General features: G+C 35.6%; 1 protein-coding gene across 1 annotated transcript in view; it reads left to right on the top strand.

Annotated features, from left to right (window-relative positions):
• Positions 1 to 1,702: 1,702 nt before the first annotated feature.
• The window catches only part of dx (deltex E3 ubiquitin ligase), a 59,860-nt gene continuing 47,087 nt past the window's right edge, over positions 1,703 to 14,475 (top strand). The window contains exon 1 of the mRNA XM_081771507.1: positions 1,703 to 2,389. Within this exon, the coding sequence (XP_081627633.1) occupies positions 2,185 to 2,389 (205 nt within the window). The 5' untranslated portion in view covers positions 1,703 to 2,184. The remainder of the gene's footprint in view (positions 2,390 to 14,475) is intronic.

Genomic DNA, 14,475 nt, shown 5'->3' with positions numbered 1-14,475 from the left:
AGGTCATATAATTTGTCATTATTGTTGAAAGCCTGTTGTGCAGGGAATTTTATTTAAAGTCAGTAAGCTCAGTACATGTAGTATAGGACTGATATTGTATTAATACAGCAGGATTATTTTCTTAATGTTATAGTGCTATAACCTCGACGAATTTACAGTAATGCCAATAATTTGATACACAAATGTAATAAACTGCGAGCGAAGTGAGCAGGAATTTTTATTCTCGCCATGTTCGGAAATGAAGACCGCGAAAACTTAGGGCTCCATTTATATAACTTGCTTCTTTTTTTTATTTATTAAAAACCTGTATCGCCCCCTAATGTATCGAAAGCCCCTGCGCCCGTAGACAATGCCTACCCTATTACTACGCCACTGCCACAGGGCTTTAAGGCCGGGACTTCCTTTATATAAATCTGCCGTAAGAGAGGTAACTGGAACTGGAACTGAAAGTATTCGAATTTCTTCTTCGGGATTTAGAAATAGTCTAGCTGCTGTTAAAGTAATTGAATGCGAAATCTAACGCATGCGTATAATAACACTACTTGTGAGAAAGATATGAATATTTTTTCTAAAGAAAGCATACAACTATTATTGTGTAAGAAATGTAACTTTACCACAACATATCATTAGGGTAAAATGACATATTAGCACTAGGCCTAAAACAAGACAGTATGTCATTTTACCCAAACCAATGTAACCACTTTTCAGAAATCAAAATAAACTTTTTAGAAGGAATAACAGTGTAAATACACGAATATAGAACACAAACAATACAATAATAATTATTATACGCTATCTAATTTTATGGTAGAATGGCGGGTAAATACAAACTAACTTAGGCGCGAGGTCGAGGGATGAGAATGCCATTCTAATTTCCATTCAAGCTTTTAGAATGGCAGAAATGTGATGGTTGAAGGCACTCAACATATAATAGGCATGAAGTTGTGTAATCGATTTTCATTCTGAATAAATATAGAGGACGATCTTTTGTTTACCATAACCTTTGCTCTTTAACCTCCGGTGCATTCTACTGCATGACGCTCCATTCGCACGTGTTCGGATAAAAAACACGAGTATTGGTCAAGTTTAGACACACCACATTTTGCAAAATGTACAGTTAAATTCCAATAGTCTGTGCAGGAAGACATGTTTATAAGGAATAAATTTCTGTAGGTGCCAGAATTAAATAGGGCCTGCTGAGACTCGTTTAGATAACATTCATCCTTTATAGTGGCTTCCTACCACATGATGCTTTGTGTCTTTTGTACTGTAATATCTATGGCATATGTCCAGACGCTGTATTTGTACGCAAATCATGAAAGAGTTGTAATTTTACTTCAATTGCTTGTGATCTTGATCTTAAATTTAATCATTTCTATGCGGGGTACTGTCTCCGAGCGCAAATCTTTTGGAGAACAAGGAGGAAATTAGTGAAAGAAATATATTTTTTCAATTATTTAAAGTTTTGTGCCTAAATTTGACCTGCGCTTAATCGTGCATGTTGAAATCATTTTCTTTCGGAACTTTCGTCTCTCAGAATTCGGATATATGAAAAGCACTCAATTTCAGGTATTGGAAAATTCGCATTCGGATAGTGGTGGCGCATCCTTAATTTTCTTCCACCGAGATTTCCTTGTAGAAACAGTTAATAAATAACGTAGTCAATAGAGAGTACTAGAGGAACATCATACTAGAGTATACTATGGCATTATCCGGAAGGAATTTCGTTAATTGCCGGAAGTGACGATCTGTTTACAAACGAGTATGTGCAAAGAAAAGTGTTCAGAATTACCTGAAAACTAGATTATTTTTTTCTTTATTAGTTGTTTGAAATACCTATGAGTTATGTGAAGTTGTATTGCTGTAGTATGGGAAGATACGGCATGTGTACGTTTACTGCATAACTACAGTCGAATCTAAGAGACATGTTTGTTCCTGTAGGCTAAATGCCATCCATCAGAAAACATTCGAACGAAGATAAGCTGGTTGTCGTGACATTTTGGTGATATTGTATAATAGGACATGTACTTTAAAAGTTACACTAATTTTCAAAGAAATTGTGGTTTATATGCTTCTGGTCAGAAGAAAGTGATAATATATATTCATGTTACCAGTTGCTACGAAGGCTTTGTTTAACTTCAAGCCATAAGTTCGCATTTGAACATAAGAGCATTGGCAATTGAAATGTCTACTATAACCCATGGAGTTGTTGTGTGGGAATGGGAAAACCGTCAAGGGAGATGGAGACCATACAGTCCAGATGTAACACAGTTGTTAGAAAGGGCGTATCACAAAAAATTAACAAGAGTGATTCTGAAAGATGCTGATCCTTTGTTGGAGAAGTATTATGTGAATTTGACTACAAAGACACAGTGCTCCGAAGATGCAGGTAAATAGTTCTCTTTCCTCTCTTTAAGTAAATTATTTTTGCACACACACATTACCTGGGTAGAACAAAGATAAACTAATCACCTAGGAATTGATGCGACGCAATAAAATTATCAAGATTTGTCAGGGTTGAGTTCACTGCATTACTCCTTCCCCCATATTAAGCTATAAATCTAAATTCTCATACAGCCCTGTCAATTTTAGGTAATTTATTTATTAATAAATTTACAGGTAAAATTCAGTATACTGCATTAAACGATATGTTTATAAGGAGCAAATGGATTGAGTATAGCCCGCTCCCCCCAGAGATTTTTAACGAATCATAAAGATTCTAACGATTCATACTAGTTCATAATGAATTGGAATCGCATGTTATAAAGATTTAAGATGTAAATCTAGTGGTAAGGAAGTTTGGTAATTGTTAAGAACAGCTACTTCTTATCTCCCATGCACGAGGATACTTCTTACTATTGCACTAGCTACAAAATTGATTCTATTTGATGTACAAGTGGTAATGCAACACATAAGAAACCCAAATCATGTTGTATTCACACTCCAATATGAAGTGAGAATGCAACGTGATCTGGGTTTCTTATGTGTTATATTACCACTTGTACATCAAATAAAATCAATTTTATAACTAGTGCAACACTAAGAAGTATCCACGTGCACGAAATATGCGATATGCGTTCAATTGCCCCCACACATACTCATACATTAAGTACAAGGGCACTACACATATATATATTAAGTACAAGGGCACTACACAAACATATATATTAAGTACAAGGGCAACATTTAAAAATGCAACGAAAAGGAGAATAACGACCAGGAAGCATTCATTTTCACACACCTCAAATGGTTAAAGGATTACAAGGGCACTACAGAGATAAACATTTAAGTACAAGGGCCAAATTAAGAAATGCAACGAAAAAGAGAAAAAGTGCAAAGAAGAATTCATTTTCACATACCTCAAATGATTATAAGGGCACTACAGGGATACACATATAAGTACAAGGGCCAAATTAAGAATTACAACGAAAAAGAGAAAAAGGGCCACGAAGCATTCATTTTCATATACCTCGTATGGTTCAAGGATACAACCGAGCGAGTTCAAACTGTCTTCTTTCCCTTCGAGGTAATTCTTATTTCAACAACATCTACTCAATAATATTCCATGAGTCACACACTCACATAACTATAATCACTGCTAATCACTCCCCCCGACATTTTTTTCTTACCGTGTTCTCAACACATTCCACGTGCACGTCTTCGCCATATTACTCTGCCTCCTCCTCCACTCAGCTGCCGCCTATATCAAACTGCGCAGACGCACTTCCATGATTCAATGACGTCACATAGAACATTTGAAAAGCGCAAAACGCCTATGTAAACACAGAACGTTGACAACACAACGAGAGCGGAATACACACACGTCTTCTTTAATTTCAAATCACTCATTAACTAATTAAAATTGGGTATATTACCAACTTTTTAAGTAGGTAGATATTCAATGAATAATTCCTGAAAGTATGGCGTTTCTCGTCCTTCCCTAAATGGGAAGTACGGCTCCTTAACTATAACCGGAAGTTTTAGTATTAGTAGTAGTAGTAGTGGTAGTTAGTAGCAATAGTAGTAGTAGTAGTGGTAGTTAGTAGCAATAGTAGTAGTAGTAGTAGGAACGGGTTAGAAGCCCCGCAGGGGTTGGTTTGGTTCTGTTCTCGACATAAGCAGTAGTAGTAGTAGTGACTCTTCCAGTTCCGGTGACAAAGAACTGGGGGGAGCGGGCTATACACAAGCCGAGCAAATTTTTGCAAACACCTGAATGGTAATAGTATACATGAGAACCGCCTGATTTGCGTTTCTTCTGTGTTCTATTACCACTTCTACATGAAATACCATAACTTTTCTACGTAGTGCAATAGTAAGAAGTATCCATGTGCACAAGACATGCGATATGCTTTAAATTCCCCCCCCCCCCACACACACAGTCATAGATAAAGTACAAGGGCACTACACATGCAGATGTAAAGTACAGGTACGTTCTTCTTTATTTTTGTATCAGTCGATAAGTAAATAAAAGTCGCTTTGTTACCCCCTTTGTAAGTTCGTACATACTCAATGAATAATCCCTAAAAGTATGAGCGTCCTGCTCCTTTGGGAACTGATGCAGCTTCATTTATACTATATCCAATAAATCTGTATTTTATGATTATAGGTGTAGCGTTACTAGTATGAAATCTTTAACTAGTGCTATTAGAACTCGTATAGTTGCGAAAGCCCATGTTTTTTTCACTTTCATCGCTTAAGCGTGAACTCACTGTCGCTTACCCGCATGCTCTCTTCGGACGCAGGCTCACGATCTTTCCCCGTACCCTGACTCGGTCGGATGGCATTCGTGCTTTTTAATGGTCACCTAACACAGGTTAGTTTGTTTTTTTGCACTGTACTTTTTTATACCACATATCCGGGTACTGTATTTATACGCAAATCGTAAAAGAATTAATTCTTCAATTCTGGTGCCCCATTAAATTTCTTCTGTGGTAAGTAGGATAATGTCATGTCACCCATTGTAAATCTTTTGGGAGACGATAGAAAGGAAATTAGTGAAAGAATTGTTGGTTTTGAGTGATACGCCTGAACTTGACCTTCACGCTTAAAACGGTGCAATCCAATTTTATGGGGGTACAGTTTTGTAAAATTTATAAACGAAATATAAATTTTGATTTCAAAAGAGGAACGTATAATTAATCAGAATATATGTGGATCTTACCTGTAATATGCGTAAAACGCAAGAGTATGTAATTCGAAGTCTACCCTTGTAAAACGCAATAACATATTGTTAAACATGTAAGCCATACCAATCAGTGTTTTAAGTCGTTATCTCTAATGATCGAAGTATATGGAAGGTGTCCAAAAGTGCCTAACTCGTTCAAGTTAGCTGTCTGAAGTAGAGTAATAGCAATGATGATGATGTTCTAAAGCAGTGTTAGGGAATATTAGAACTCGTATGGTTTCAAACATTACAGAGAATTGAAGCAGAATATTTATTAATTGATATTGGAACAGTAGGATTTCAAGGAATCTCTCTCACATGTACGTACAATAAAGTAATTTGAAACGGAAAGTGTACTTCATAATCAAGGGAAGTACTATTTAAAGGTAGCATACAAAGTGATCATAGAAATATTGCAAAGCTCTGTCACAGCAACGGCATGTGTTATGTCATATAATCGACCCTCTTTTATGCATATATACTCATCGTCGATGACGCGCGTACTCCCTACGGTCGCACCACCAACCCCCTTTCTGCACTCGTGCCCTGACTTGATTAGGTAGCATTGTTGCTTTTTAGTGGCAACTTTGCACAAGTTGGTTTGGATTTTTAAGTGACACTGTGTCTTTCTAAGACAGTAAGAGTGCATTTGCTGCTAAAAGAAGTTCATATTTCATGAATATAAGTATGCTCCATAAAATGAAATAGCACGCTTAAAAGAGACTAACGTTGAATCAACTAAACAAGTAGCTACGTTACAATTGAAGACATTCCAGCCTTCTTAGTGATTGATTTTCTTAGCTTGAATTCCGAAGACAATCATCTATTTGATGGACAATTAAATTTAGCATGATTACTAAATTTGGTTGAGTTGATTTTAACGTCCCTTTCAGAACGAGGCTATAGAAGACGGGATCTACTGATAAACGTGGAATCCGAACCACATGTGCTCCCGCCGGGAATCGAACCCAGACCTCCCATGCCAAAGGCGAGTACGCTAACCGCGTAGTAAATTTGGTGATATAGAATTATTCTATTAGAAACTACTGTCTTTCAACTCTTGAATAAATGGTGTGGATAGAAGTTACTTGGTACTTACTGTAATGTTCCGATGAAGCAAAAAATAGCAAATTTTCACAGCCTATATATTTCGAAGAAAGTGTTGAAATACAACTCCCTATTATCTTTGTTATCCATTTTGAGACAAACTCTTCAGAAATGACCATATATATAAAGGACATCAAAATGTATGATTATTTTGATACACTTCATTTGACGTATATATGAATATTCTTAATTCAGTGGACTGATAATATTTAACATGTGTAAGTTATTTGAGTCTTAAAAGCCTTGAATAATGATTTAAGAATTGATGATATAAAGTTAGCCAAGAAAGTTCTGTTGTCGATTTTTCAACCACCACCTTTGAACATTGTTATGTCACCTAAGACCAGGGTGGATTGATTTAAATCAGTCTGATTTAAATCACTTGATTTTTTAAATAAAAATCGTTGATTTAAATCGAATTCCGAAATAAATTAATTTAAAGTGAAAATAAGTAAAATCCCGTTTCTGTTCTGTTATTTCGATTATGGAAGTTAATAATCATAATACAATGAGACTCAAATGTACAGTATAGTATGAAAACAAGTATCATACAAAGGATGATTAGGGAAAATCCCGTTTTGAACATGTAACGGAGCAATCCTGCTTTCTTCTTTTCGTAACATTGGGTTTGGGTTTTAAAATCGTTAACTATTCCAACGGGAAAATCACCATCGACATTTAAGACGAAAATTCTTTTTTGTGCGTGTCTGTTTGTTTGTTCCCAGATAATAGGGCGTATTTACAGGGGTCCTATCGCCTCTTCTTCTTCTTTTTTTTTTTTTTTTAATTTTTATAACTTTAGGCGAAATTGATGTATTTCATGCCGCAAAGGTGGTTCTGAGTTTTTAAAATTAGGCCCCTGCCAAATATCAGTAACTTTTGTGAAAAAAGTGTCATTTTGATAAACGGTGCTGTACTTTTTCCTTAATGTTTAACCTTTTAAATTACATCACCTATTTTTAGGTGATTGGGTAGAATCTTCATTATTCGATTAAAAAAGTACCAATAAGGCTTTTTCTTCAAGACTGGAGGCATTTTAGAACATGTTACATATGCTTTCACGCTTTCTGCGTTGAGGCATAGTGTGTGATGACGTCATAAATTTAAAAAGATTTTTTGTTATGTATTATTAAAAGATTTTGTATTATTATTTTTTGGCGGGTTACATTTTGCATTCAGAAGACTGAAATTTTGCACACTCGTTCAGTGCACCCCTTAATAATTTTCAGATGTTTTCAGATCTCTGCGTGGTAACAGCGGGGTCCAGAGGGGCAAAAATGTTTCTTTTAAAAAAAGGATATTTTTAACAAGAAATAGCTTTTTTCGTGATTTTCCCGCCTCAGATGGAGACATATGAATGGTACTGTTTGAAAGGCTGTTCTGTTCTGAAGAAAATGATGTACGTACTATGCTCCTAGGATAAATAGGGATGTCTCAGGAAACTGTTATCTGAGATCCTGTTTTATACGGAAATCTGGGGTATTTGGGGAATATTATTTTTCGCGGGCTTACTTTTGCACCTACAAGATTGAAATTTTGCACATTTACTCACTGTACCCCTCAGTATTTTTCAGATTTGTTTCAGATCTCTGCCTTAAAACAGGAGGAAGGGTCCACAGAGGTAAAAGTTAAAAAGAAAAGATATTTTTAACAGAAAATTCCTTTTTCGTGATTTAACCCCCCCCCCCCCCCCCCCAGATACATGATGGAGACATTTGAAGGGTACCGTTTGAAAATTTGTTTTATTCTGTACATAATAATGCACAAATCATGATCCAGGTATAAATAGGGATGTCTGAGGAAATTTTTATATTACATCCGGGTCATCTGGGGCATTCTGGGAATGTTCTTAACTCATTGTTAAATAGTTTCCTCACCCTTACTACTCAAGATAGAAGCTTGAAATTTTGTGCACACATTTAGTACACCCCTTAGTATTTTCCAGTTGATTTTGAGATCTGTGCGTTAACACAGGGAAATCCAGAGGGGATCAAAAGTTAAAGAAATGCCGATTAGTCTCAAAATTTCCAGCTTCAGGGACATGATAGAGAAATGTGAATGTTACCGTTTCAAAAGCTGTTCTATTCTAAAGAGAGTGATGTATGTACCATGATCCTAGGATAAATAGGGATGATGCTGTAGCTGCTTGACTGAAAGTCTATAATTTACTTTTAAAAAGAGCCATACTTTAAAAGTGTTAAGAAACATTGTCTGGGATAGACATAGGTTAGCGATTAGGGATAATTCAAAATTCAACCCCAATACTTTCACTTAAATGGCATAATTAGCATTTAATACTAATTCCTAATGCTTTTTCTTCAGTTTGCGACTTGTGTTATACGAGGACAAAGATTTGGTTTAAATCAAAAAAATCGATTTAAATAAAAAAAAAAAATCAGCTAAAATTATTTAAAAAAAAATAATGATTTTTCCACCCTGCCTAAGACGTACCTAGAAGATAAAAATAGTCCCCATCAGCATCGATGATCTTCTGCCAACGTTCTGAAAGGTTATGGATTCCATCGCGATAGAACTTGGTGGGCCAGAGCTCCTCCGTGGCTAAGCGGTCAGCGTACGCGCCTTCGACGTGGGAGGCCCGGTTTCTGTTCCCGGCGGGAGCTTATATTGTTCGAATTCCACGTTAATCAGTAGGTCCACGTCTCATATAGCCTTGCTGCTGAACGAGACGTTAAACTCAACTCAACTCGGTGGGCCGTGAAGCGAAGAAGTTATCAAGTGCATTTTGCACCTCTACTAGGGATTTGAACTGGTGTCCTCTAAGGTGATTGTCCAAGGAATGGAACAGGTGATAATCGGATGGTGCATTGTCCGGGGAGTATTGCGGATGCAATAGTGTTTCCCATCCAAGGCGTAGAATGATGTTCCGAGCCATCCTAGCCACGTAGGACTTGGTGTTATCCTGTAATAGGAGACCCCTTTGCGATTCAGATGTGTTGGCTCCAGAGTTTTGAATTTTTCTTGAACACGGCTCAACTGCTGACAGTACACAGTTGCAGTGATGCTTTGACCAGCTTTTTACAAAAAAAAAAAAAAAAAAAGTTGTGCATTATTGTATTACTGTATGATGTTCAGTTTCCTTAGGACTATGGACTATGCAAATGTATCACTGACTGGTGGTCGCGACACCTACTGCGCCCCGTGCAGGTATGCTAACAACAATCACTGATCCATTCACCAAGCCAGTTGTCCCCGGAAAAGGGTTGCCAGATTTTGTAAACGAAAAACCGGGACACCAACTTTAGGTTATATATAACGAGGTTTCCTACTCATTTGATCGGAGTCAATTACCTGTCTTTTTCCGGTTACTACTCACAATTTTCCAGTCCACTTTATACGTAGTTAATACAAATGAAGCCATACAAGGAAGGTATAAAGAATGTGAAAAGGTAATGTAAGAAGAGTTGCTTGGCGTCCCTTACTCCGAATTCCGATTTGTTGTGTTTAACAGGTCCTAAATATTGTGCTAATTATGATACACCTTCCCATTTATGATTAGATTTTTTTCTTTGTTACCTCATCACCTGAGTCAAAATTACTACTCTAAAAGAAATGCAAATTTAACATTTAGTAAGAAAAAATACATTCACGCTAAATTCAGAACGATAAAAACTAAAATCTCTTGAAAGACTTACGCAGGCTCTCCAAAAATTAAATAAGACACATACTTTTATGTGTTTAATTGTCATTTCTTGTGCCAGAGTAAGTTGTTAGGTAATTTTAGCCTGTAAATTACTGAAAATTTTATCAGATAAAGAAAAAATATAAACCCAAAATTATTGAGTGCGTGCACACGTGCACAGTATCTTTAGAGATATTTATTCACACATAGGAAAATATATTAAAGACAACTCAGTTCTTAGAAGAAATTGTGCCACACAAGACGGCAGAAAGAACGAAATAGTTTAAATGCGGTTAACATGCAGCGACTTACAGCAGTATCGTCATTGTTGACTAAAGTTCCCACAATGATGCAGCTCTGCACTGCCGATTGAAGTATAAAATAACTAGTAGTTAAAGCCCGTCACTGAGAAAAATACGTTCTTTTCCATTGAAAGTAATATTCAAGAAATTATTTATATAGCATATGCTCCCTCTTAAATATTTTTAAAATTGTTTTTCCTCGCCCCTCTGAAAACTAAACTACTCATAGGACGAAAGAATAGATGTGATTTCAAACTCCCTGTTGTTTGTTTAGTAAACTTAATTGGCTACATAAATCTTCCGAAAACCTTCATTTTTAGTGAGACATACTTTCTTGCAGGTTTTTTTCAATCTGAAGAAGGAAAACCGGGACAAACAGGCGTCCCGAAAGCCTTTTTCGGGATTGTTAATTCTTTTTCGAAGACCGGGACTGTCCCCGAAAACCGGGACGTCTGGCAAACCTACCCCGGAATATGGAACTCAAATTAAGCCCAAAGAACATGGTTCCAGAATATCTTCCATCACAACTCGAAACTCGGCATCCAGGCCTAAAGCCTGTTATCCACAACCCGTCGTGAGAAATGTTGCGAATCACAAGCCACCAACACAGGATGTCAACCTCCCAGTTGAGTTGGCAATGATGACTACTGAAACTGAAATTTGTGTGTGTAACAGAGTTGGATTTAAAAAAAAAAAAAAAAAAAAAAAAAAAGAACAAAACGTGTGTTTAAAACATGAAAAAGATGTTCAAAATGTTTTAAGCATGTTTTAAAACACACATGAAAAAAACAGGTTTTAAACATATTTCAAAATCGTGTAATAACGTATTTATTAAGACCTTTTGTAACGCTCTTTTCCAGGGATGAGAAAAGATTTTGAAAAAAAAAACATACCAGTTTCATATCGGTCTAAAATTTTACTTTAGAATAAACCGAAATATTAGAATGGTCAAACAACATAAATACTACAAACTACGGTTGTATTTATAAAACTATTTTCGTGGTTTATATTCAACGCATTCTGACTAGTCTTCCAGAGTCCTTCCAAGATAGTACCCGCACGTTAGAACCTATAAAGCATTATCTGTTTGCTTACGCTCAACTGCCATGATTATTTGATTTAACTTGTTTATAAGGCTAAATTATGTAGTCCCACTTTATATCAGCGATCTCGTTTATTATTTTTCAGGTAACGACATACAGGAGAGAGAAAAAAAAAGAAATTTTTACATTATTAGCAATATAGCTTACATCAAATGTCATCTGAGTTTTTTTAAAAAACTTGTATATATATATATACCAACAACATAATTATAAGATTACAAAAAAAATTAAATCTGTATTCTTTTGCCAGTAAAAATAAAATTATACAGTTCATGTTATCTGTTTTGTTTCTATAAGTACCTCATTGTAGTATCACATAAAGCGAACTTAGATGCTATTCTAGACTGATTTACAATCATTTAAACGTAAGCTAAATATGGCACATTGCAATGTAAAAAAAAAATACGGTACATTATAATTCTCCTTCTTTCACAAGATCCTTATTTTATGACTCCTCATGAATATGCGGTTAACAATTAGGCTGTCTTTATCAAAAATATGGGTTTATATGAGCGATTATTTATCCTCTATTGTGTTCCACCATTTTATATCCTTTCTAACACTCATTATAAAAGGAAATAGTGGCAGATATGAGGCATCACTCTATATACGGCCATAACGTTGAATCTCTCAACTCAGCCTCAACACCCAGAATAATGAAGAAATGGAAAATGAACTATATACAAATTAAATATGCATGCACTACAAAAAAAAATCTACCAGACAGCACCTTAAATCTGATTAATGACATATTGTTTTGTTGGGAGAATTACAAAACAGAGTTTCAAAAAAAAAATGCAGTGCCAAGAGAAAAAATCAATTCAACATAACAGATCAGTCTATCGTAAATGAATAAGTAAGTAAGTAAGTGCAACAAGCTGATGCCGTGAGTACATCTACAAGTGAGGTAATGCTTTCTCTATTAGGTGTCGACAACCTGATCTTAATAGAATACAAAACAAAAATTGTGATTAAGTTCCGTACTTGGATTTTCTTTTTGCATTTTATTTGCTTATCTCTACGGTTCAGACTATTTAGATAGTATGAAACCTAACACTTGGCGTTATACATCGTTACCGTAGCAACAGAAATTAGTATGATCGCTGTCATAGTTCTCGAGAATTCTGAGGGACTACATCAGTGGAGAGACGATTGCGGAATGTTTAAGATGTGTGAAGCCGCACACAGATTAACTTGGCATTGTTATATTCGCCATTATTAACACACACAAATATTAGAACACAGTTATTCAAAAGTTACTTGGATAGGAAACTATTATTATGATGGTAGCATAAAAGTCGCCATCTTGGTTTTTACTAATAGCTGCGAGTTCCTGACTGTCTATAAATTTAAAGAAAATTCGGGTTACCTGAATTCCCCAAAGTTAACCGTCGTTAGCAATCTCCTGACACCACCAAACTCCACTCCTCTTTACGGGGTGACTTCTGGCCGCATCATGACGCTGCTCCCGACAATACAGGTTCACCATCCAGTTCCATGATTAACAAGGCGAACATTCAAAAGTGACGACTAATATCCACATGAGGTTGAATCTAATTTAGAATTGGAGCTTATCCTTTTATCTAAACACACCAGGTTAGTCCAAGAATGCCTAATTTCTTTTCACAGGTTAGCCAAAAGATCGTGCAATTTCGAATAATAAATTTCTAAAGATAAAAGCTCCAAGTCGTCACATTCTTTCTTAAAATAACTGAATTCTTCTCTTCTTTTTTTAAACAAAAACGCAGCGTAATACTTGTAGTAATGTAAACAAATGAAAAGAAGTGAATTATATAATATGTAATGTAGAGAAGAACTTCGTTTTCATATAAATTTCATTTAAGGTAGGCCTAAAATATTTATACACATGTATTTACATTTCCATATAATGGCAAAATTTATTCGTGAAGCTGCAGTTATTATTATAGGTTATATTTGAAAGTAAAAGGGTCATACACAATTGTTATTGCAATGAGTAGTGATGTTAAAATTTCAACTTCAATGTAATAATTACTTAATAAGATTTCTCTCCACTAACGAAGTCCTGCAGATGTAGTATACACGGGTCAATAATATGTACCAAGCAATTTGAAACGTGTGTTTCTGTATAAATATTGAATTTTAATTTAGATCGATGCCTAACTAATTTATGAATATAATCACATAGCCTACCGCGCAGGTAGAGAATACACACACCCAGGCTATGGTGCATGTCAACATTACGTAGGCCAGGTCAACATTACGTAGGCCACGTATGGTATCAATATAAAATAATGGCATATATTCCGAAGTTGGGCGTCCGCTTTCGCCACGTTTTTTCGCTGTTATCTCCTTTTCACACTTTCAACAATTTGTTATTAGGTTCATTAATCCGTGCTCTTTACAAACTTTTAAAAGATTTTGCTCGTTATCAACGTATTGCTTCACAAATGTTAAAACTGTTAGTTAATTCCCCTTGTACATTCGCCATGTTGATAACATAAATGCTCGTTTCTTTCCCACAATGCAACTGTTCAGTTACCTTGCGCCAAGTAGTTCCCTCCGCTCACCGTATAGTGCCATGTTTATAACCGCTTATATATAAGAAATAAACAGATTTTTCGAGACTCTTATATATTATCAAGCACACAAATGATCAAAGTATCCATATCTTTCCTGTAAATTTTAAAAATTTTGCTGGAAACGGACGCCCAACTTTGGAATTTAACCCAAAATAATAACTATAACGAACGAATCATGGATAACAACAAACTAAACACAACTTAGTGTTTTTACCTAACACAACCTGAAATAAAGAAAATTCAAACACTTTACAACAATAAGGAAAATAGAATGTGACGTTACCAGTGTACGTTACATTTTTCCCAGGGCCTTCAAAAAATATATATATATATATATTTTTTTTTATTCGAACCCTTTCAGTAATTCGTTCCGTTTCTCGATAGAACAATCAAATAGTTTTATATTCGATAAATTTTGTTTCGATACCTCTCTCCCCTTGAGATCCTTCAAATAAACCATATTATTAACCACTTTAGTCACGAGGTAAGGCCCTGTATAGGTAGGCATATACTTGTGTGTAACTTTCATGAATGCATCTGATAGAAAGTGAGTTCGGACCATCACAAGATTGCCTTCTTTGATTTCTATAGAACGATT

Source organism: Thermobia domestica, chromosome 9, assembly GCF_964235325.1.
Source record: "Thermobia domestica chromosome 9, izTheDome1.hap1.1, whole genome shotgun sequence".
In the NCBI taxonomy this organism is placed as follows: domain Eukaryota; kingdom Metazoa; phylum Arthropoda; class Insecta; order Zygentoma; family Lepismatidae; genus Thermobia; species Thermobia domestica.
This window is presented reverse-complemented; position numbering and strand designations above follow the sequence as displayed.